At 33.6% G+C, this 27087-nt stretch overlaps 1 protein-coding gene across 1 annotated transcript; it reads left to right on the top strand.

Moving 5' to 3' along the window:
• The first annotated feature begins 1081 nt into the window (after positions 1–1081).
• LOC149785223 (putative transmembrane protein 183BP) lies at positions 1082–22806 on the top strand. Its single transcript, XM_089979046.1, has 5 exons — positions 1082–1334; positions 6791–6886; positions 8454–8588; positions 12981–13170; positions 17499–22806. The coding sequence occupies exons 1-5, from the start codon at positions 1274–1276 to the stop codon at positions 18070–18072; spliced, it is 1056 nt and encodes a 351-aa protein (XP_089835172.1). The 5' UTR covers positions 1082–1273; the 3' UTR covers positions 18073–22806.
• Positions 22807–27087: the final 4281 nt, after the last annotated feature.

Below are 27087 nucleotides of genomic sequence, written 5' to 3'. Positions count from 1 at the left end.
TCAAATGGCAAAGCACCTGGAACGGATGTTATACAAGCAGAAGTCTACAAAGCCAGAGGCTCACGCGTTATATAGAAACTGACTAAACTCTTCCAGTCAATGTGGAACTATACTAAAGGAATACAGGCATGCACTGTTTTACCGACGCTCCTGTATGAATGGGAAACCTGGACGGTGTAATATGCCATGTCAAGAAGATGAACCATTTTCACATTGGCTGCCTGATGAAATTGATGAGGGTAAGATGGCAGGACAGTGTCCCAGACTCAGAGTTTCTCACAAAAGCATGCAATCCAAACATGCACATCCTGCTGATGAAGTCGCAGATGAGATGGGCAGGCCACGTTACCAGGATTTCAGAAGAGCGACTACGGAAGTGGTGAGGGATGGAAGACGATCTCAGAGTGATCAGAAGAAACGTTTTAAAGATTCCATCAATTTGTGCTTAAAACATTTCAACGTTGACCCTAAGACTTGGAAAGATCTTTCACAGAATCGCTCCGCGTGTAATAACCGGGCACACTCTCTTCATGCTGGAGCTACAGTATTTTGAACTGAGTAGAATAGCAGAGACAGTACAAAAGCGTGAGCATCGTAAATCTCAGAACTGCAGCGTCATCTATCAAAAATCAAGCAACCCCAAGTTTCATCTTCTGTGCAGTGTGCCATATACAGTTTAGAGCACAAATTGGCCTAATCAGACAATCACGTACACAAAGAAATCCAAGCAGTTGGTGACGTCATGGCCATCTTCGAACTTGAAGGACAAACAACAACGTCGATAACATTCAAAACACAAAAAAGGAACAATCGTTAATGTAAAAAAGAAGGTAAGGATAATCCAAATATTTCTCCCAATTATTGCTTAGAGACTTCAAATATAACATACTTTTGTGCGGAATAGATCTGTGGAATGATTTTGTCATGGTACAATTAAAGCCAGTATTTTTTCCCTCTTTTTGATTTTTGAATTCTGTTTCCGGGTTTTAAGCCGCGTTAGTATGTTGCCGGAATCGAGTGTATTGTGGGGGCGGGTCTTCTTTTTTTACAACTTTTATTAGTCTACGTTTACACAAGTGATCTAGATTATAAAATGCTTGTGATAGTTTCATTTTGATTTGAAACATTTCTGTAAGGAGGACTTCAGTCTTGTACAACCAATTTTCGGCAGAAGACTGAGAAATCATGAAAATTATAATCAAAAAAGCATAGGAGCTTATAAGTCGTCATTTATTCATTAAGTCGACCGTAATAATATCTCTTAAATTAGTTTATGGTCAATAGAATGCCCAGAGATCATCGGAGAGTGAAACAGCAAGCTTTTGACTTTGGAGGTAAACTAGATCAGACTTTGTTTAGTCCTACAACGTAAGACATAGCACATGTTGGTTTTGTTTAAGTGCCTGACGCCAAAACATAGATATCAGCGTCAAGGTCTTACCTGTAGGACTAACTTTTGTTCGGACAGCGCTTCTCAAAAAATATTATTTTCTGTACGTTCCCGATCTCAGTAACACGGGCACTTGATTCCGGGGTAAATTAATGTGTACACCCACCAATTAACCAGTCGATTGGTGGATGTACACATTTATTTACCCCGGATTCAAGTTCCTGTGCTCAGGAACCAGTATCCGCCAATTTTGCCAGCTGACTTGAAGTTTTGTAACAATTTACAAAATAAAGTCGACATTGGTGACCGGACACACCGTTCCTGAACTAGATATGTCAAAATATTCGGAAGTTTCTACTGGGTAACTGACAGTCCTAATGATCAGTTACCCTGGTACCTGATCAAAGAGAACTTGTATTAAATGTGAACCATAACTGCTTTGTCATAGGTTCATTGTCATAGGTTCACACATGCCAACCCCCAAGAGAGGTATTAGCGTGATGCATTATTAATATAATTCGAAAAAAGTGTAATCTATATATTACATGCCATAATTACAGAAAGCTGTTTGAAAAACTTACATATTTTATTTAACGTACATTTATTTTTGCTACTTACTTGGATCTACAGTTAAATTGTTTTCAAAAATCGGCTAAATCAATGTGGGTTAATAGTTAATACATGAGTAAAGACACAAAAGCAATGGATAAATTACTTTTGCATAACACTTGCTTTAACTAGTCTTCATGTCTGCAGTAACTTCCATGAATAGTCGTAAAGTCCACAAAAGATAACTGTTGTAGTATCCTGGACCTACCATGGTGCATCCCTTAATGATGGTCTGGTGCAACATGTCTTTAAGTCTAACAAAATCCGTCTCCTCCAACATTTTTTAGTCATATAATATCCAAAAGTCACATTGATATAGCCCATTTTTTAAATGATATTTGGAACCATTTATTAGACTGGTCTGCAATGTATGTAATATCAAGATAGAATGAATCTAGGACAAGTGGTTTCACTTTCAACAATCCTGTCTGTTTTCTTGGAACTTTTTCAAGTAAAATCAATGCAAAAATCACCATATGACAAATTTTATTCTGTATAGTTGTCCATTTCGTTCATTCTTAACTAACATAGTATAAGAAGTGCATGTTACAGTAACCAAGTTTTTGTGTTGCTTTTGCCCTGTCAAAAACATGTCAGAGTCCAGTAAACAAACTTGTGAACTGCAGCCCTGACTTGAACAGCTAATACTCGCTCCAAGGCCACAAACTTGAGACAAAAATGGCATTAGTTAAACTGGAAATTTATATTATACTTTCTTATATTTGAATTTTAGTATATACTTAAAGTTTATTTCATCAAACATTTCTTAATCAGTACTTACTGTTGCTATCAACAAAAGGTACTGACCTATTTAATATCATCAGGGCGTGTTTTAAGTCACAAGAAAAATTGTTTATGAACCATGGACATGCACAAAGTTAGGATGGTTAAGCTTTAAATATCAGTATTGATTCTTAAATAGGTCGCATGAGAAAGGAGAGGTCCTCCCTTGTATTATATAGTACGTGTATGACAAGTAAATTGTAAGCAGACATACCAGCCCCTGTGATGATGAATAAATGTGCACATGACACAAGCCTCGAACTGTAATCGTTATTCTGTCTCAGTCTGAACATGGAATACTTTTTTTTTAAAACAGATACCCGGTTGTTCATTTTATTACCCCAGTTATTATTAATGGGCATATACCCGGGTACCCGATGGCATCTTTATCATGAACAGTGCTGAATGATGCAAAAACTTTCACCCCTCACATTCACTGAATTTTCCCTTTCAGCAAAATACATAAATCATTTAGAAAGGCAGAAATATAAATCCAAAAACTTCATTAGCACAATGGGCTCGCTCATGCAGTCTTCAAACACATCTCACTAGCTATTGTCAGCCAGTTAAGTAATATGTGAAATGGTGGGTTATACCTCTTTACCTTTTAATTACTGCCGTTTAAACTGCCCAAAGGATAACTTTACATCATCTCCAATCATGACTGTTTTCTGTTTATATATGCTACATGTTACAGGCATATACTTACAGTGGTGTTTTTTTCTTCTTCTATTTTTGGAGATTACTGAAAATTGTTTTCTTGAAACACAACCATATCAGGGGGTTTGGGAGTACAAATTGTGCTTTTAGTATGACATGCCATATTACAATTTGATTTTAAAATCAGATCTAAACTTCATTCAGGACAGTGGCGATCTGATTTTAATCAAATAGCACTGTCTGTGTTATGACAGGTATATCAACATCTTGAAAATGTATTTCATCAGCATGAAGTTTTCTTTGACAATTCTGACTATTTTTTACTATCCTGACGGGTAACTATTTTAGACTACAGGACAGGGCTGATCTGCAATTAGAGCAGCCCTGGGCATTGGGTTATCAGATTTTTGAGCACTGGATATGAGTCTTGTCAATGAACACATAATTAGAACATGTAATAACCCCTACACAAGATTGCAGACAATGTTTGATAAAATTATGGCTATGATAATGCATATATTTGAGTAATGAATTACAAAAAATAATGATAATTTTATGTTTGTCATAAATTTAAGTTCCCACAAAATCATTCTTACTGAGTATTGTATTTGAATTCATTTTTGGGGATATAAGAAGATGTGATGGAAAAAATAGAAGAGATAATACATCTAATTTTTTTAAACTCAGTTTTCTTACATTTGAACTATACAATTTTTCATTATCATGACCCAGGTTTTTTTATCATTTTACTAGACATCATCTTTGGAGCAGTATTTTGGAACATACCTAATATTCAATTATGAAGAAGATAAAACAGTTAGAACTCATGGAAACAAATATAGAAAGGTCTATAATTTCTGTGTGCACTTGTGTAGTATGCAGCATAGTTTTGCATCACACTCATTGATTTGATGTACTGTTTTATTTCTGTATATTGTTTTTGTATAATTAATCTTCATTTATACACATTCAAATTCAGACTGTTTTGTATAAATAGTCTACCGTTTGTGCCATTCTTTTGAAGTAATTCTGTGTTTGTGTTCATGAGTGAAAGCAGAAGAGGGAGAAAGAGATTGAGAGTGAAAGCAATGCACACACTGGATGAAACTCCAAAATCATTTAAGGTATTTCTTCAAAATACAGAACATAATGTTGGACTGGTCATATAGGTTCATCTTTTGCTATTCATTTCTTTTGTTTCAGTATTTTAAAGGTTTTGTCCATTTGTCAGTTCTTTCATCCATCATTCACACTTTCATTTGTGGAGCAAAAATCCAAAACCATTTTAAGATATTTCTGCGAAATTTGGTACATATTTTAATGGTTTACTAGTTTTTCCACAACAGGCATTTCTGCACTCATCACTTTAGCAACTGCCTTTCTGGAAATGAAATTTGGCACCAGTGTTTTTCAGGGACCACCAAATCAATGATTAATTGAATGAAAATATTGGTATAAATAGAAGAGTGCTACCCACAAATGTGAAATGAAAATATTGCTAATTAATGCATTAAGTTAAAATAAAACAATATTTTCGCAATTGAATAAATGCAGGTAATGGAAATTCCTGATGTGGAAATACAGTCGCAGAAAAACAGGCATAGCTGTTAAACTAGTGGTGTAGATGTGCCTTTTGCTATTCATATTTCATCATTTTAATTTTTTTTACATTTTCACCCATTTCTTTATTTATCTATAATCTACCCAACACTTAGAACTTTATTTCTGCAACAAACTGTTTGATCTCTATCAAAGTATGTCTGCTTTTCTGTGACTGGCATTTCCGTGACTGGCATTTCCACATCAGACATTTCCGTGACATGCATTTTGGCATTAGCATTTTGGCTAATTGTCTTTTTTTTGATGAGCAGATGGGCGATAAATTAAAAAAATCTATTACAAATCAAAAAGTGAAGTTAAATAAGAAGACAGGTAATAAGAAGGGCAGTAAGATAGATTTGGTAGCAGTATTTTGGTCATTTGCACTGTACACTTTTGCACTATCTAACTTGTATCTCCCAGTGTTATGTACAAAGATGACAGTTGTTATCATGATCATATTGATAATAATTATTGCACATTAAAAGGATTAGTTTAGTTTGCTCAACTGCTGGAATCTTACTTCATGCAATAATTAGCGACAATGTTTTCTGTATACTTGTACCTTCATTTCTATGTACAAATATGAGTTTCATTATGATGACTTTGATAATAATCATTGCACAGTTTATGGATTTTTTACTGTGTTCAATTGCCTAAGCTTGTTTTATGTTTACCTTATGTGTTAATTAGCAATAATTTCATTTTGCACTTAGCAGTCTTCTATTTATAGCAACAAGTTTTATTTGCAGAAATGCAGTTGCTGAAGTGATGGTTGCAGAATCATCAACAAATCCTTTTTCCTAAGTGTTAAAAATATATAACTATTTCATTAAAATATAAAATCAAACTAAGTGAAAGAATTAACAATAACTTACATTTTATGAATTCCTAGGGTATTATCCTAAATTATACTACAATTTCATGTCAGTCCAGAAACTATCCCAAAGTATTCCGATTGAAGGTTGTGATAATGTGCTAAGCACCACCGAAGAATCACAGTTCTAAGTCCAAAAAGATTTTATTTTCAGGTTATCCTGTGAAATTAGAATATCACTAAAGTCCTTGAAAGTTTCACATAATTATTTAAATAATGAATTATTTAAATGGTCAAGTCCTCAAAGTACTCTGTTTTAGAATAATATTTTCCAGTCTGTAAGTCCAATGAACGTATAAGTAAGTCACGAGTTTCTCTTATGACTCAATAAAGCTACATATGAACAGAAGAATCCTGATATCTCTACAGGATAAATGCACTTCTAGTTTCATGTGATGTTTATGTAACCTCCATTCAAATGAATGCATGGCGTACTTGACCAAATTAGTTGTTACCTTGACCTGATTAAAATGCCTTGTCTTATGAATGAAATTCTACATATATTGTACATGTACTTTTACTATTACTCAAGCTACCCTCTGATGTTAAAGAATTAAAATATAAATGTCATAAACCAAAATGGCTGAAATAAAATTATATTATAAATTAATACAGATCTCTGGAACATTAAGATTCATATTACAAGGGCTGAGGTGGAGATGATTCTGCCTTCTTGTTAAATTTCTACTGAAACACTTTAATGTGGACTCACTGTTATGGTGGAGCAGCTAGCAAGTTCATAGGCACTGCCAAACAATTCAGCCGCATAAATATATTTGAGTACAAAATTTTTGTTTTTAAAAACCCCACTAAGTGAGTGTTAAGACAAGAATAAATTTTGCTGTATTGTTTTTTTGTCAAATTTACTTCAGATGTAACTGTCCATGATTATGCAGATGCCTTACCCAGTAACAAACCTTTAACAGCTCGAGTAAAGAAAGGTTCAACAATTACTTTTAAGAAAGAAGGTTTGTATTTGATTTTTTTATCCCTTTTATAAATCTTTTGCTGGGAATGGTCAATATTAACTCTAACTCTCTCTCTCACTCTCTCTCTCTCTCTCTCTCTCTCTCTCTCTCTCTCTATATATATATATATATATATATATATATATATATATATATATATGTGTGTGTGTGTGTGTGTGTGTATATATATACATACATATTGAATATTTTCTTGTATGAGAAACTAATGGTACATAATACCATTTTGATTTAAAAGTTTAAGAATGACTCAGACTTTTAGCCTCTTTGTGTTAGAATTTTAATATTAAAGTTGTATTTATTTATGTTCAGCTTTCAAAGTAGTGTAACTTTGAAAATGATCATGAAGTTTGCAAAGAATTGGAAGACATTACTGCACAGCAACCTATGCTCAAACAGTGTCTTTGGAATTAGCATGTTTCCTCAAAGCAACAATTCACAAGAAGTATAAACATGATTTTGGGGGTTCGCTTTGCTGTTATAAGAGAATATGGTGTTTAACGCTTATGGTCATAACTAAGTAACAGAAAAGAGTGAAACTAACAAGTTTAGAAAAAAATTCAACAAATAATTTATTTCATTAGAGCATAAAGTAAAAATTTAAAAAGAACTTATAGTATTGTTAATTAAATCCAAAAAAGTCTTAAAAGTTATATCACAAGTCCAAAAGTATTGAGTACTCCAAATGAATTCCAGAGGTGTTCTGAATGAATTCCAGTAATGAATGTGTTGATGTATCAATAGCTTGGAATAGTTTGATGTGCTAACAGTCTTGATGTATCACATAATGTAATCCAGATGTCCTTGAATGAATTCACAATAATCCCAAAATAGTGATTTAGTCCAAAGGTATCAATGAGCACTGTGATTCCAATGAATAATTTAACAAATAAATCCTTAAATTTTAACAGAACACAACTAAAAGACTGACTCCACTTCAGATGTTAAGTTAGAAATAAATAATTTTTTATGTAAACAGCCCTTATATAAAAACCTAAGGCACAAAAAGAGGACCAAGATGAGGGTCAAATGTTCATTTCCAGAACATTCTAAGTTTTAAAATAAGGTCACATTATTTAATAAAAATTTGTTTCCTATGGGAAACCAATGTCTGAAATTCAGACCCAAAGAAACTTGTTTACCTACAGTGATAATTTTCTTAAAATATTACAATCAAAGACAAAAATGAGCTATTTAATATTTGTTTACAAAATGATCCTTATAGTCCACAATCTTAAAAAGAAATTAATACACAATAGATATACTTAACAATGGATATAGTGTAACCAGCTATCCACATGTGTATATACACATTAATGGATGCTCAAGGTCAAACAGCTCCTCCAATACACAGTTTTGAGGTAGAGATCTTACACCCAGAATATAATTGAACGTTTTTTTTATATGTACACATGCAGTGCTTGCAGAATTTTTACACATCACCATGTGATAAATCAGAAGGGTTGGGGAAGGGAGCAACTTAATATTTGAGAAAAGTGGGCGTATGGTACAGCTTCACTTCAGATTATTTAATACTTCAATATTTCAGTTAAAACTCATGTACTGAAGAAGAACATGGATGAACTTCAGTGGTATGAAAAGGATCTGGAAGACTTTGACATTGTTCCTGATGAGGCGGACCTTAGTGATAATGAACCAAATGATGATGGAAATTCTCACAAATGTAAGCATCTTGGATTTTGTGATCAATTTTGTAAATGCTTACCTCAGTCATTGTTAGCATTTGTTTTTTGGTGATCTCATTATTACATGGTACACTTTTATGGCTTACTTGTACAGTGATATGGAGGGTTCACTCAAAGCTGCCAAACCTCACTAATTTGGGCGTGAATTTCACGAATTTTTCAGCGATTCAAGGATTCATGCCACACGCCAAAAATTCTCAAATTCTCCAATTCTCAATTATTTTAAATCTTTAATAAAATAACCGATTTCCCGTCAAGCGCTAGTCGTGATATTCGCAGTTGCCGAAACGGTCTGGTACTGCTGGTCGCGATATTAATAGAATTACAGCCGATTAGTACAGTTGGCCTGGTAGCAAGCATTTTAGCCTATTTTATTCTATATGTATAAGAGTAGTTTTACAAATGCTTTTGAGAGAAACTGGGGCCTAACCGGAATTTTGCTCCGTGCATGCGTCACCAACACTGATTTGAGTTACTGTTCAGCATCGCATGTAAGATCTTGAAAATGTCTACACCACCAAGGAAAAAGAAATGTATTGCTCAAAAAGTGAAGTTTAATTTGGAATATATATCAAAAATTGTCAGTGCATTCTGCCATTAAACATTGATATTCATCATGCTTTTTGCACTCAGTGTGCCACAAATTGTAGTATTGGGCATGGTCGCAGAGATGATGTGAGAAAGCACATTGGTTGCAAAAAACACGTAGAAGTTGGGAAAATAAGGAATTCACAGATTTCAGCTCTGGAATATTTTAAGCCATCGGTGGAAGACCTGCAGGCTACTAACGCTGAAGCATTTTTTGTGAGTTTCCTTGTCGAACACAATCTACCTTTATCAGCTGGAGACCATGCTAAACATTTGTTCTGACAAATGTTCCCGAACTTGAAAATTGCTTCCAGATTTTCCTGTGGAAGAACCAAAAGTGCTGCAGCTCCTGTGCATTCCTCACAGCAACAGTGACAGCAAAAGAGTATTTTCTCTAGTGAGGAAAAATATGACAGACTTTAGGGCCTCCTTAGCTGCAGAAAATTTGTCAGCAACTTTAGTCACCAAGATCATCCAGCAGGCAAGAAATCTGAACTGTTTAGAAAACAAATTTACAATCAAGCAGTTGAGGAAGTTCAAGTCTGCCACAGTATCATGTCTTGATAAATAAATATTTCTACATATATGTAGTGTTTTAGTTTTATATTGCGATCTTGATATAGTGTAGTATTGATGGTCAGAGTGGATGGAGTTATTGTCATGGTATTTTTCACTAATTCATGTCCAAATTCATGACTTTTTATCCCTATTTTCACAAATTGTGAGCCTGGAAGGTTGGCAGCTATGGTTCACAGCGATCTCACATATAACACTATTCACTTGTATGACTTCCTAGAAGGGTTAAATTGAGGGTTGACTGTATAATGAATGTGAAAACATTGGTATGAATAGCAGAAAATATTGCTAATTAATGCTTTAAGTAACATAAAAATTAGGTTTCAGAAATTGATGAAAGTAACAAATCCTTTTAATGTGAAATAATATTATCTAAGCCATCATAATAAACTCAGATTTGCACATAATAAAGAAAGTATGAATAGATTAAAAATAAACACAGTACATGTAAACAAAAAACATTGTTGCTAATTATTGCATGATGTAAGATTCCAGCAGTTGAACTAATATCTTTAATCCCATTTTGTATCTGACCACCTAAATGGTTAGAATGTCTGCCTTGGTCAACCTGGTGTCAGGATAATGTGACTGTGTGGGACATGATGCTGCATGTCTGTGACATTTTGCCCCAGTGCTAGACATCATTATAAACTGCCACACTGAAGACATTGTAGCGATATGACTGAAAAATCCAATCACACATTTTGTATCTAACTTAATAACAAAATCAGTTTTTGGAAAAATGGGCTTGATTTTTGAAAATCTATGTAGTGTTATAGAAAGCTAATTTTTTAACAGCACATATAAATTAAATGTTAACTGTAAATGCTTCTTTGAGTTTCATTTAATTATATCTAAATTTTATATTATTTTGCTCATTCTGTTTCAGCTCTGAATCTTTCATCCTGCCTTTCTTAAAATTTAATTTCACTTTTTGACTTTCAATAGATAATTTTTATTTATCACCCATCTGCCTGTCATGGAAATCACAATTAATGGAAACGCCATACATGTGAAAATTTAAAAAGAGCTTACAGTATTGTGAATGAGATTCCAAACGGTCATAAAAGTTTTATCACAAGTCCAAATGTATAAAGTTCCAATTGAATTCTAGTGATATTCCAGATAAATTCTGTTATTGAATTTGTTGATATGCCCAAAGTCTCGAATGTGTTGATATGCCAGTGGCCTTGAGTGTGATATGTGTTAACAGTCTTTTGATGTATCACAATAATGCCATGCAAAATGTCCTTGTCTGAATTCAGTACTTCAGTATTAATGTTTTAGACCAAGAATATTATTTAAGACCACTCTGGTGGTCGTGTGGTTAGATTGTCCATCTTGGATGTGTGAGGTCACAGGATCAAACCCCAGCCAAGTCATACCAAAGACTTACAAAAATGGTACTAGCAGCTCCTTGCTTGGCACTCAGTGTTAGGACATTAGTGTTAGGACTGGTAGAGCCCCCAGTTCTGTTAGGACTTTATGGTCTTAAACTAAGTAACAGAAAGTAGCAAAACAGCAAGTTGAGTAAAATCAACAGATAATTTAATTCTCTAAGTTACAAAGCAAAAATTTAGACTGCTTCAGTGGCCTAATGGTTAGCGCATCCACCTCAGATGCAGGAGGTCACAGGTTCAAAGCCCAGCCAAGTCATACCAAAGACTTTTAAAAATGGTACTTGCAGCTGGCTCATTTGGCACTCAGCATTAAGAAGTTAGTTTTAGAACTGGTCAGCATGGTGGCAGGATAATGTGACTAGGTGGGACATGATGATACATGTCTGTGACATGATGCCCTATTGCTAGACATCACTATAAACTCGCACATTGCAGACATCATAAAAGCTATGTTAAAAATCCAAAACACACACACACACACACACAAAACAAAATTTAAAAAGAACTTAAAGTATTGTGAATTAAATCCCAGATAATTCTATTCTAAAAATATACAGTGTTTGGAATGAATTCCTTTAGTATTGAATATCCTAATGTGCCACAATGATGTAACCTAGAATGTTTTTGAATTCACAATAATCCTAAAATATTGCTAATCCATTCAATGAGCACTTTAATTATCCAATGAATGATTTAAGTAATTTAAATTAATGATTCCTTTCAAATTATACCTGGGGGCCCAGAGTGGCCAAGTGGTCTAAAGCGCTCTCTGTTACTGATCACTGCCATCTCACCTCAGTCTGCGTGCGTTCGAGTCTAGGAATCAGCTAATGTGGGTATATGAGAAAGCTCGCCAGTAGCTTTTCATGGGTCGGTGGTTCTTGCAGGGGTTTTCCAGGGTTCTAACTCCACCATTAATACTGGCCGCCATGCACAGCCTATAGTGTGCTGAAATATGGCATTAAACCCCACAACAACAAATTATATCTGAACATAACTAAAAATTATAACACAAAGACTGATTTTAAAATAAGAATGAATAATTTTGTTTATTAGAACCATACCTAGAAACCAAAGACACAATAAGATAACCAAGATGTGGGTCAAAAATTTGCTTCTAGAACATTCTAAATTTTGTAAATAAGGCTATACCTTGTTTGCAAATTTGAGTAAAGAACTTTTTTTAGAACTTACAAACAAGACAAAATCAGGTAGACAATAGAATTTCCAAGGAAAAAAAAACAAGATCCTAAACTTAAATCCAAGTAAATATTTTTTTGTAAATAACTCTTACATTCTACAATCATGTACAAAAATTAAACACACAATATACATATACATAACACTGTTGATATATTTAGTGACATTTATATGCTTGCTAGAGCAAATCAAATAAACTGTTTTCTGTTATTTACTTACAATTATATTGTCATTTTTCCACTATAATTTTTCAGTTCATACCAGAAAGGATGTTGGCAAGATAAAAGATTAAATTAACTTTAGCAGGGCTAAACATTCTGCTTGTAAATTATGAGTGGTGACTCTCTCTTTTCAAGATAATTGTCCGATTAGACATGTGACATTTTAAGTTGGTTCAGCATTATGAAGAGAGTAAGAAGAATAATATTTATGCTTGACAAGCAAAAATTCCAAGTCACCCTCCAGGAAAAGTAGCCAATTGAAAATTTTAAAGCCCTGGTAATTGACTTGATTGACCTATGTTTGATTATGAATATTTTCTGCAGTGAATTTAATAAACGGTTTTTGGAATAATTATATTTACCTTTTTCCTTTTTCATTTTTCAGGTCATACCAAAAAGGAGAAAAAGCCCAAAGTAGAGAGACAAGCCTCTGCAGGAGTTGTGTACCCAGTTGATATCTGGTTTCATTTAGCAAGATACATCTATCCTGAAGACATTCAGAGCTTTGCTTGTTTATGCAAGGGAGCTAACTCTATTGTACGCTGTGTTCAGTTTTGGAAGCATCTCTATCTGCGGTAGGATAATTTGTTCATAAGTTTTTTAAAGCTTTTTTCTGCACTGTATTGTCTTATATATTTATAAGTAAAGAACCAGTTTTTGTGTTTTCTAGGCTTTTTTCTAATGTCATCTGTATATTAAAAGTTGTTTGTTCTTTTTTTAAATTTTCTTTTGTCCACTTCTTCTGCAGCATAAGTTTGTTGAAAATATTACTTGTCCAGCATCAGTTTTATAGTCATCATAATAATTTGAACCCCTCTGTTGAATATTGAAAAAAAGAGAGGTCTCTTGATTGATGGTGTATAAGTTAAAAATTCTTCAAGTCCAATGCCCTTGAGTCATCATAACTGGTTTGAGAGTGTATCATTTTCAGAGTAATTAGTTTAAATCATTTGATGTCTACAGCTAGGTATTACATTATTAAAGTATCATAGTATTGTAAAGTTATGAGAAATCAAATATTATGGTCAGCTAGATGAAAATTAAGCTAAATCAGACTTAATCACACATCATTCATTCATGAAAATCCATGTTCACATAATGGACCTTGTTCCTTTCTCATTCTTCCTGACATGGACTGGACTTAATGGTCATCATGAATTGTCATAATTGTCCGATTATGTTTTTATTATAAGTCACAGCAATTTAATTATGTAATAGTAGATGTCCACTACATCACATGGAACTTACCTGTTGACTCAACTCCAGTTCACAGCACAGAATGCACTTTTTCAGTTGGACACTTAGTATTCAAAGACTTCCACACTAAAATGCATTCATTTACATGTATTGCAAGAGATGAAAGATAACTTTCCAAGCAATGACTCTTTGAACTCAGATATATATATATATATATATATATATATATATATATATATATATATATAGAGAGAGAGAGAGAGAGAGAGAGAGAGAGATTTCAGACAAACAAAAGGAAAAGAGGAAAAGAAATCATAGTCAGTATGAGTGGATTCATTTCATTATTATTTTTTTAAATGTAAGAAATGCTGTATTTTTTCATTCCCCCTTTAAATTGTTTGCTGAACATGTTTACACACAGTGAAATATAATCAAAAGTTAGCTGCCAGAAGATAGGAATGTTCAGAGCATTGACAAAATTGGAAGGGCCAGTTAGAATGTGTGGATGGGGGAAGTTTTACCTTCTTCATATGTTAATAGCAGTTGCTTCGGAGATCCATCATCTTTGACAATTCAACTGAAATGCCTGCTATTACACAAACCTATTTGTGAATCAGGTATCAGTTTTATTTAAGTACAATTTCTTTTTGTTTGTACATTTTTCTTTCTGCCTGTTTAATGTCAGTTGTATTATGCATAAGCTCAACACATCATATCTGTCAGTAGTGTGCTGTATATTGCCAGATGTTTGCTAAGGCTACAAAATCAATCTCAAATTGCGTTGATTGCTGAGCGGCTATAAAATCAGTCTCTAATTGCATTGATTGCTGAGCGGCTATAAAATCAGTCTCTAATTGCATTGATTGCTGAGCCACATGTTTACTAAGGCTATAAAATCAATTTCTAATTGCATTGCTGTTAATTTGTGGCTTCATATATTTCATGGCTTTAAATGGGTATCCATGCCATTCTTTAACTACTCAGAACTGGAGGTGGAAGATGTTTTGGCTTCAGAGGTTGTAAGTCATAATTATATCCTGTTTATTTTGAGCTGTTCATTAATTCTTAGGTCGTTATGAATATTGTCATTGTGTTCACTTTGATTATTGCAGTGATGCTAACTCATTCAGCTTTCAGTCTATTAAATTTCTGAAGCTTTAAGTTCAAACACATTAATTATGACCGGATTCAGCAAAAGAAAATAAGAAAAGTATACTAATAACAGGTGAATGGTGCAGGTAGTTATATAAATTCTCACTGAATACAAAATTAATTGCTAAGCCACCATTTACCTATTCTAAATAAAAATCTGACACAAGATTTTATTTCTAAATTTTGTCAGTAAATAAATGCCAAAATGAAGACAATTGCAACACATTTACAAATTGCATACTCTAATTATCAATGCCTGTTTCTGAGTTAATGGTCAAAGCTGTGGGTAACATCAATCAAAACTTACGGTGAATAATCTCTCTCCTCTCTGCATGTAAAAAAACACATTTTATTACAAAGGAAGATGCATTTTTTTAATTTAAAAAAGCTTTAATTGTAATATTGTTTTATGCTGCTTCAGCAGACTTCTATGCACTGCATTGAAAGATTAATTTTTTAGAATACAAATTGTATATGGTTCAATTTTATATACCACATGAAACCAATTTTATGCAAAACTATTATCTTAATGTCACTGTGTTTCTCATGCATAATACATGCCCAAAATTGTGTTTTCCACAAACAACAAAAACATTTTTAATCAAAAGTTATGTTTCTTTTGAAACATCAATCCATCAAAGCTCATCACCTTCCTGACTGGCCATTGTTATCAAGTGTTGCAGCTGACATCAAAGTAAAAATTTCATTCATTCGCTGGTGCTTGAAAATAGATTCACAAGAAATGTTACAAAGAAAGAAACATGTTCACAGCATATGTGAAAACCATGTAGTTGAATTCAGTGCATTTAAAAATTAACATTCAAATAATCAGTCATTTCTAACTCAACAAATGAAGCTATTTGTATAAATTTTTCATTAATTTCTTTAAAGAATATTTGGAAATAGGAGGGACATTATGTTATGACTCTGTGGTCTTAAACAAAGTAGCAGAAAAGAGCAAAAACCAACAAGTGTTAAACAGTTCAACAAATAATTTATTTCCCTAGAATACAAAAGTGACAGTTTAAAATGAACTTACAGTATTGTGAATTAAATCCCAAACAGTCCTTAAAGTTCTGTGAGAAGTATGAGGTTAAAGTTGAATTCCAGTGGTATTCCAAATAAGTTCTGATATTGAATGTGTTGATGTGCCTGATGTCATGAATATGCCAATGTGCCGATGGCCTGGAGTTTTGATGTACTAACAGTCTTTTGATGTAACACAATAATACAATCCAAAAATGTCCTTGTCTGAACTATTATTCCAAATCAATGTTCCAGTCCAAGAATGTTATTGAGCACTTTGTCATTAATATGAATAAATAAATCCACCCAAACTAAAAACTGAACACAAAATAAGACTGATTCTATTTTAGATGTTAAGGCAAGAACGAGCAATTTTTCAAGTAAACAATACATGTATAATATTCCCCTCTACTTGACCAAGGTCACGGTTACCATTTCCTAGAAATACTCTGTCAACTTGATGGAATTTTCCATTCTAGAAGTTTCTAAGGTCACAATCAAGACTATAAGCATGTTTACCATTGATATTCATCTGAATATTTAATCCACAATCATAGATAAATATTTAGCTATGTATTATGTTGTTTCCAAACTAAATGTTACTGGTCAGGTACACCAAGAACTTGATTTTGGACAAGTTCGAAGGTCAAGTACAAAATACATATACATAATACAGTATACATAACATATATTTGTTAAGAAAAGTCAACAAACAATAAATAAATTAATTAACAAAGGAAAACTATGACAAATTAATAACTGGAACAAGAAGCATTTTTATGAAATATCATTTATTGGGTTAAAACATCGAAATGAATGCTTGTTGCAGTACAGTATGCAAATTTCCACTTCCACATATGCTGATGGGTACATACACATGTAATAAATAAACAGAGGTGTACATCATAGATAGGCAGATTTTTATATACACTGTCATAGACAGAGTTAGTAAGATATCCAAGAAAATTTAAAACCTTGTTGTTTATTTTCTGCATTACACATGTTCATCTTTATAGCTAGGCTATTGATAAATACCACAAGAAATGTTATCACTGTATAATTTGTACAGTTAAAGGTCATGGTCAGGCTTGTGCATCTTCTTTTCTCCCATCTATTTCTTTAGTGTGTCAACTCAACAAATCAAATACAATAGAATCATGGAGGGTTGCCATAAAATTCACTAAGACTGCAGTAAAATCCATAATGGACTTACGCTAAATTGAGTGGATTTCCACTAGACATGGGAAAATCCACCAGATTGTATAGGTAATCTGTAATCCATGATGTGTGTACTGTATTGCCACTAAGAAAGTTTCAATATTTTGACTGGTACTTGGGCTCATTTAAGTTCAAGTTTTATTTATTTGAATATGTCCAGGTCCTATATACGAAAAGATAACATTTTAGCACCTGAATGTATTGAAAATTGGACAGTACAAGCATCAAAGACATTTCAATATATTATGTTTCATGTTAACTTTATAGATAAAAGTCTGAACTTTTTTATTCTGAACATCTTGTTTTTCAGATGGTATAATAAGCAGTCAGATCTACCAGTTTCTCTACAGCCAGACAATCTAGACTGTGTGCATGGACTACAAGCACGTGTCATTCGGTCCCTCTTCTACATGTACCAACCATTTGCTGACCATTTGAAGTCAGTCATTCCATTTCAGAGTGAACCAGATCAGCTCATAGGACAGACCTGCCTTCGTATTTGGCATGATAAACATTCCTGGAACTTCAGATTTACTAAAAGATCAAGGACGACTGTCTCATCTAGTAACATTCCTCGGGGCATTTGCTCCAGTGGTTTTGACAGCTGGCACAAGGACTTGTTTTATAATCCAGAGAATAATTGCTGCATTCTACAAGTAACTTCCAAAGAGTATCAGTCTATTCCTATAGTGATGGGACTTGTGTTAAATAAGATATTCCTTAGTGTAAGCAGGGATATGAGACATCATCGACTGAAGATGGTGTTTGACTCAGTAGTGAAATTGGTCTCAAAAGATCAGTCTCAATCAATAGAAGTTATTCTTGATCCTGTGGTAAACTTGAAAATCCTGCACTGGTGGGATCCCAGATACATGAATTCTTGATGTTCAAACAGGATGATAGTAGTGGAAAATTAATCAGTATGTGATATTCTAAATTAGGCTGCCAATTAAGTGACTGCATGAGACATGATTCTGGTGTAACTGCATCATTCCATTGTTATTGTGTACAAGGAAACTAGACAACATACCCATAATACAGGAATGGATTTTAATTGTGTACAAGGAAACTAGACAACATACCCATAATACAGGAAGGGATTTGAACTGTGTACAAGGAAACTAGACAATATGTTCCTAATACAGGAAGGGATTTGAATAATGTACAAGGAAACCAGACAATATACCCTTAAATACAGGAAAGGATTTGATCAGTGAAAAGGTCCATAAAAATAAGCAGGGTTTGGGTTTCTTTTTTGAAATTATTTGTCTCTTGGACCTTGTAAGGCTCCAAAACAATGCATACACTATATTTTCTTTAAAAACCTTAAGTCAGATGGAATAAAAACAATAATAAATTCTGTTGAAATTACATTTCAGAGCTAACCAGTTTTAGAAGGATCCATTCTAACTGATAGGATTTGTAAACCAAGTGTGCCATACAGTGAAATGGTTTGTATGTTGGTATTAAATTTGACTTATAAGAGTTGTAAACCAAGTGTGCCATACAGTTAAATGGTTGGTATGTTGGTATTAAATGTGACTTATAAGAGTTGTAAACCAAGTGTGCCATACATTTAAATGGTTGGTATGTTGGTATTAAATATGACTTATAAGAGTTGTAAACCAAGTGTGCCATACAGTTAAATGGTTGGTATGTTGGTATTAAATGTGACTTATAAGAGTTGTAAACCAAGTGTGCCATACATTTAAATGGTTGGTATGTTGGTATTAAATGTGACTTATCTGTAGGACAGTTATCTTGAAAAACATGATTGTCACTAGAGCTGGGTGCCATGAAAAATTGTATACCATGGTATTTCTAAATGTACCATGATAATACCATGGTATACTGCAATTATTTTAGGGGTCAACAATTCAATATTCTGGGACAGTGGCCTAACACTTTTTTGTTGAATTTCCGTATGTGAATTGTTTAATTCATATTTTTGATTTATTGCAAAATAAAACCAGATTATATTCATGATATTATTTGAAAAAATATTAATTAACATGAGACTAAAGAAAAAAATATGTCACATGAAAAGTAATTAATAGCTCCCTCCTCCCCCCCCCCCAACCAGGTAAATGGCCAGTACCTTATAGCTGATGAATTTGATATGTGTTATTAATTGTTATGTTAATTGTTGTATTATTTGCAGCCTTTGCGCTGAAACTAAACAGGGATGAGTAAACTTACACTATAGCTGATACTATTGAAAAAACAGTGCTGACATTTAAAAGCCTGTTGATAAAAATCAAAAGTGTTGATACTGAAGACAACAATTACTGTAGTGTTTGAACACTCTCTTGATTTTTAAATGAAAAAATCCAGAATATTCAAAAAATTGACATAAGTTAGTCATTCCATTCATCAGTTTATAAGTTCTAACTTGATTGTTGCCAAGGAGTCCTTAGCATTGTCAACATATTCACATTTCAAACTAAATTTAAGCTCTTAATGTAAACAAGCAGACAGACTGCTCACTCTTAATGTAAACAAGCAGACATTCTGCTCACTCTTAATGTAAACAAGCAGACATTCTGCTCAATCTTAATGTAATCAAGCAGACAGACTACTCACTCTTAATGTAATCAAGCAGACAGACTACTCACTCATAATGTAATCAAGCAGACAGACTGCTTGCTCACTCTTAATGTAATCAAGCAGACAGACTGCTCATTCTTACTGTAATCAAGCAGACAGACTGGTCACTCTTAATGTAATCAAGTAGACAGACTGCTCACTGTCCATTTCAGTACAAACTATGCATTATATTACACTGGTGTACAGCCAAAATGCTTCCGAAATAATTTTGTCAAACTTGACACATCCTGGGTCACTGAGAACGAAAATATGGTGCTTAAAATTGTTGATTGGCTCTAGTTTTAAAGATATAATACTGGGTCAGTATATATGACCCTTGACTTGGGAATGGCATAGGATAAATGAGTTATAAAGGGAAGGGATCTCAATTTAAACCAGAAATGACTAAAATACATCTTTGACTGGATCTATGACTAAATCTGTGACTGGGTTTGGACAGTACTTGCTTCTTAGGCAAAACAATGAATGATGCAATCTGAAGCTGGTTTTTCATCATACATGATGTGAATTGCATCATGTTTTTCCTACAAGTCATGGATGATGCAGTCATTAATAAGCTTACATCACTCTGCTGAACAAATAGCCCTATATGAGCTCTTGAAATCATAGTGTCATGCTCTCTTATTTGTCAGTGTTTGATTTTGTTGTCAGTCCCATTGGCAAGTTCAGAAGATGTTACAGTTCGAGAAATTTATACGAATAACCACCAGGCATTTCCTTTCATTATATAGTACCATATTCATAATAGCCATGGGTAGTCTCATTTCCCAATTGAGAGCCTCACTAATCTGATGAGGTCTGCTGAGTCTTGACCTCAAACAGGTATTATCTTGGAATGACTGAATACAGCCTTAGCATATTTAATTAGCATGTAAATACCACTACAGGCCACATCATTCTTGGACAATGAAAATGATAACTAAAGCTAAAAGGAATTGCTTACCTAGTGGTATTAATTGATAATGGAATATGGTACTGCACTTTTGTAGATGAGTAAGAAAGAAGATATCAAGTGAACAATACAGATTACTGTACAGTCTCTCTCTCTCTCTCTCTCTCTCTCTCTCTCATAATGGGGTCTAATTTTTATTTGATCATGAGGTGCAGTAAGAAAATTGTGATGGATTATCTGTCTTTGTAATGGTTATTCATCTTTTAACTTGTAAATTCTAATGCACATATATCAAATTGAAATATTATTTTTCACATTATTTATCATACTTTTTGAGATTTGTTTTCCAAACAAAAATTTATGTGACTTATGATAAAGCAGTTCGGATGAAAAAATCCATATATAAGTTGATTCGGAGTATAAGACGAAGCTAAAATTTTGTAGTCAAAAAGAATCGTCTTATAGACCGGCAAATATGGTTAAGTCATTGTGCACATAATTCAGCACTTTGTGGCAGTTAGCAAACCCATTTGAAGTTCAAATGCAGTGTCCATTAATTATCAGTCAGTAGAGGTACTGGGTATCTGGTTCATGGTACAAACCATCCAGTTTCATTAAAGTCACCAGTTAGGCACCAAGTGTCTAATTAAACAGGGGCAAAGTTTTCTCTGAATGTGAAGGCATTTCTAACCTTGCCTTGAATCTTGACCTGACTCCATAAGTCTTTCTTACTTTGTCTGAATTTTTAAACATTCTTTTCAAGATTTCAACGACAAAGTACTTGGTCTCTCCCTCTCTGTCATGCTTGGTGTAAAATTGAAGCATCAGCTTCATATAAGAAATCAATGTCAAGCATTTTGTACAAAATATTCTTGTGGACCTAAACTAGATCAAATTCCTGGGCTGTAGTATTTGAACTTGTAAACGTAGTTCCATGCTAGGTGTGAAATTTTAGTTGTGCAATACAGAATCACAGACTGAACACATATATCAAGAACTAGATCAGCCATGTAAGATTAAATGGATATATATGCCATTATATTTGCAATATTCACCATTAATTTGTGACAGATACAACCTTTTTTTTTTATACAAAGAACGTTAATTTGTTGACCTATTTTATTATGAATAATGAGAACATGATTGTTGATTAATATCATTTAAGTCATACAAAGATTCCTCAGGAATTTCCATACATTCCATACTGATGGAAACTACTGATGTACTGGTACAGTGAAAAAGTACCATGGTAGGTACCACCAAAAGAAAATACCATGATAAACTGGTATACCAGTAATATCATGCACCTCTAATCGTCACTAGATAAAACGTTTTTGTTGATATAGGGTTTAACGCCATTTTTCAGCACAAGATAGGCTATACATGGCGGCCAGTATTAATGGTGGAGGAAGAACCCGGGAAAACCCCAGAAAGAACCACCGACCCATGAGAAGCTACCGGCAAGCTTTCTTACATATCCACATTGGCCGAGCCCAAGACTCGAACCCACGCAGACAGAGGTGAGATGGCAGTGAACCGTGACGGAGAGCGCTTTAGACCACTCGGCCACTTGGGGCCCTCAGATAAAACGTCTTGAATTTGTATAGAGTAACAGCCTCAAGAAGAAACCTTGAAAGTAGTTGTTTATTTGAATGATAATGTGTTCTATTGTGCTTATTATTTCATTGTAATATTTTATCATAAATTGAGACTCAAGTGCTCCATATGGTGATAGTTGTTTATAAAACGTTATTTTTTAATTTTTAACTTTAAAATTTTTGCATTCTGAGCACTTGTTCAAGTATTTTTCTGTGTGGACAATGCTTTTGAGAGTGGTACAAAATATACATACCATCACTGACTAAATTATCTAGACACTAAAAATAATGAGATCCTTCTCTCTTAAGATAATTTGTGTGCTAATTAAAATTATCGATTTCCCCAAATATTGTGCAGAAAATTAATATATATCTTGATTGTCTTGAATTTGTATTGATGCACCAAGCAAGGTCAGTGTCTAGGTAGGTAAACTAGGTTGTATTATAACCTAGCTTGCCAATAAAGAACATTTGTATGGTCATGTTTCAGTCTTCTTAACAAATAAAGAATTCAGGATGCATTTCTGTTGTTTTATTTTCCTTTCTGTTTCATAAAATAATGAAGGTCTGTTCATCATTGACATGTAATGCCATCAGTACTAGATTACCCACTAAGCACGTGCTTGGGGCAACAACGCAACAGGACACCAAACAAAATTCAAATTAATTGTTGGTGATAAAATTGAATGAATTATATATGACCATTTCGATCTGCATTTATGAGTATTTTGATTTGGAATGATGGCAGCACTAGCATTTTCCAACCTTTTTAGCTTCTAATGGCGTTTTTTTTAGTTTCACATGGGGGGGGCATCATAATATTTTCAGTGCTTAGGGTCCTGCAAGGCCTTAATCCAGCACTGTCTGACATTGGTGATAAATCAGGTTAGAAAATTGTTTACGAATTTGACCCAATTCAAAAATCCCCTAGGACAAAAGCCTCCTGACAAGGAGTAGGACAAAATAACCACTCAGGGGAAGGACAAAAGCACCCCACCCCCCACCCCTGAGTTTACATTTCTTGAAAGAAAAATAATTGTATTATGGTTTTCATTGTTTTGTTATTTACTATGAATCACAGCAATTTTAACACACAATCACTGTGAGTGTTTCATTTAAAATAAGAAAATATTTATATATTAAAAGTAATATAATTGTTTCAACAGAATCTTTTATTACATGCCTGATATTTTCAATAATATAATTCCACCCCAAGACATGTTTAAACAGTTATCTGTTTATTACAACTGCAGTTATCCAAGCTTTAGTGGACAATTGTCTTTATTTGAGAAAAAGGTGTAAAGAACCAGAACTGCACAATCGGCTGTAAATAAATGTTCCAATTACACCTGTCATTTACATTTGTTGAAACCAGCTGTTTTTATATCAAAGAATGCAACAATCACAACAATGAGAACTTATTTTTCCAAATAAAATGATGTGGAATCTGCTCAAAACCATTCCAGATTTTGCAATCATGGAGTTCATTACTAATAACAAGGGTGGAGTTAAGCTATTCTGTCAGGGATACCTATACACCAAGAAGTTATCAGAAAAGGCAGCCGTCAGATTGGAGTGTGGATTAGTCCACTATCAGATGAGAGTGTGGATTAGTCCACTATCAAATGAGAGTGTGGATTGGTCTGCTATCAGATTAGAGTCTGGATTAGTCTGCTATCAGATTGGAGTCTGGATTATTCTGCTATCAGATTGGAGTCTGGATTATTCTGTTTAGTAATGATTTGTAGCCTACTGTGAGATACATAAATGTGTTTAATAAATTTGATTATTTCGTTTGAAATTTATTAAAATATGATTGTATTGTATGGAAATGTTTTGTAGTCATTATACAAGATACACATTACATTATACACTATGAAAATTTATAAAGGGAGACCATTGTATAACATAGTAAATATAGTTATGATAAAAAAATAAATAAATAAAATCTAAGTCAAATACATAAACAGTTTTATAAAGATGAAAAACTGCAAATATCAAAGATCAAAGGGCTTTTTTCCTATCCCAAGGTAGCTTTTGTCCTAGTGGGAGTTTGTCCTACCCCAGTAAGGGGTCTTCTGCCCTATTTGGCTTTTTTCCTGGAATCCTAATATGGATATTGTTCAAAACAAAGACTGATAAGAGAATGTATTGCTTTATATTATCTTTCCTCTAATGATGATCCATTTTTTCCTTCCACATTACTTGAAGCAATCATGACACTAAAACTCTAAATATTACAATCATTGCCCTAAAAGTGTAATGATGTCAAATTAGATAGACTAGTTCCAGACTTGAATTGCTGAATACCTTTATTTGTACTATAATTATAGGTAGGAAGACTGAACCTACTACATCCAAAACGAATTTACCAAGGTGAAATCTGCCGTTGAATAAAGCTGAGACTACAAGAATTTGTGACGTTTATAGCAGGGATGTGAATTGCTTTAGTTCGTCCACTTTAGTGAGAAAAGGAAGTTATGTACACAACTGCTTTGCCTCCCTTTGGATGGTTCAGTGGTTCATATTGTCAGGTCATGACCATTGATTTTGCAGTTATCAAAGTGATTGTTGATTTGAATGGTACTTTTAAAAATATTTACAATGTCATGCTGCAGAAATAGGAGTTAAGTAACTTTTTCCAATGATATACCAAGGCAGCCAGCACAGCTGATCTAGGTATCAAACCAGTGACCTTTGGATGAAAGGTTGTCTTTCCTTAATCATTGCCATTAACATTCCTTTATCATTACCATTAACAAGCTTTGTTTAGGGAACAACTTGTTCAGAAGTTATGTAGTGTGTCAGCTGTTTCTTCCTTCACATTTCCTGCTTTACTTTACGTTGATAATTTTAGTATTGCATAACTTGACTCGTGTACTGACAATCTGAAACTGTATCCACAGAAAGATAAAATATCAACCGAGTAAGCCAAAATAGAAAGAGCAAAGATTAATTTTGGTCAATAACATTAATTCTAAGGAAGTTGCTGAAATGAATAACAACATCAAATCAGCACAACAAAATATGAACGGAACACAAAAACAGACACTATTAATGGCATGCCTTTTCAGTTTCCAAACCAATGAATGATTCAGCTAAAAAAAACTTTTGATGATGCTAATGATTATAGAATTTTAGAAAAACGTTGTTTTAGGTCTTGTAATATAAGTATCAAACAACTGTCTTGTGGTATAAGTATCAAACAACTGTCTTGTGGTTTAGGGATCAAACAACTGTCTTGTGGTATAAGTATCAAGGTCTTGTGGTATAGAGATCAAACAACTGTCTTGTGGTATAAGTATCATATAACTGTCTTGTGATATAAGTATCAAGGTCTTGTGGTATAGGGATCAAACGACTGTCTTGTGGTATAAGTATCAAACAACTGTCTTGTGGTATAAGTATCAAATAACTCTTGTGGTATCAGTATCAAACAACTGTCTTGTGGTATAAGTATCAAACAACTGTCTTGTGGTATAACTATCAAACTGTCTTGTGGTATAAGTATCAAATAACTCTTGTGGTATAAGTATCAAATAACTGTCATGTGGTATAAGTATCAAACAACTGTCTTGTGGTATAAGTATCAAACAACTGTCTTGTGGTATAGGGATCAAATAACTATCTTGTGGTATAAGTATCAAACAACTGTCTTGTGGTATAGGGATCAAACAACTGTCTTGTGGTATAGGGATCAAACAACTGTCTTGTGGTGTAAGTATCAAACAAGTGTCTTGTGGTATAGGAATCAAACAACTGTCTTGTGGTATAAGTATCAAATAGCTGTCTTGTGGTATAAGTATGAAACATCTGTCTTGTAGTATAAGTATCAAACAACTGTTTTGTGGTATAAGTATCAAACAACTGTCTTGTGGTATAGGGATCAAACAACTATCTTGTGGTATAAGTATCAAACAACTGTCTTGTGGTGTAAGTATCAAACAACTGTCTTGTGCTATAAGTATCAAAGTCTTGTGGTATAGGGATCAAACAACTGTCTTGTGGTATAGGGATCAAACAACTGTCTTGTGGTATAAGTCTCAAACAACTGTCTTGTGGTATAAGTATCAAATAACTGTCTTGTGGTATAAGTATCAAATAACTGTCTTGTGGTATGGAGATCAAACAACTGTCTTGTGGTATAAGTATCAAACATCTGTCTTGTAGTATAGGTATCAAATAACTGTCTTGTGGTATAAGTATCAAACATCTGTCTTGTAGTATAAGCATCAAACAACTGTCTTGTGGTATAGGTATCAAATAACTGTCTTGTAGTATAAGTATCAAACAACTGTCTTGTGGTATAGGGATCAAATAACTATCTTGTGGTATAAGTATCAAACAACTGTCTTGTGGTATAGGGATCAAACAACTGTCTTGTGGTATAGGGATCAAACAACTGTCTTGTGGTGTAAGTATCAAACAAGTGTCTTGTGGTATAGGAATCAAACAACTGTCTTGTGGTATAAGTATCAAATAGCTGTCTTGTGGTATAAGTATGAAACATCTGTCTTGTAGTATAAGTATCAAACAACTGTTTTGTGGTGAAGGGATCAAACAACTGTCTTGTGGTATAAGTATCAAATAACTGTCTTGTGGTATAAGTATCAAAGTCTTGTGGTATAGGGATCAAACAACTGTCTTGTGGTATAAGTATCAAATAACTGTCTTGTGGTGTAAGTATCAAACATCTGTCTTGTAGTATAAGTATCAAACAACTGTCTTGTGGTATAAGTATCAAACAACTGTCTTGTGGTATAGGGATCAAACAACTGTCTTGTGGTATAAGTCTCAAACAA

This window comes from Sinohyriopsis cumingii, chromosome 13 (genome assembly GCF_028554795.1).
Source record: "Sinohyriopsis cumingii isolate HCF-2022 chromosome 13, ASM2855479v2, whole genome shotgun sequence".
Lineage (NCBI taxonomy): Eukaryota > Metazoa > Mollusca > Bivalvia > Unionida > Unionidae > Sinohyriopsis > Sinohyriopsis cumingii.
Note: the sequence above shows the minus strand (reverse complement) of the source record. Positions and strands in the feature narration are given on the sequence as shown.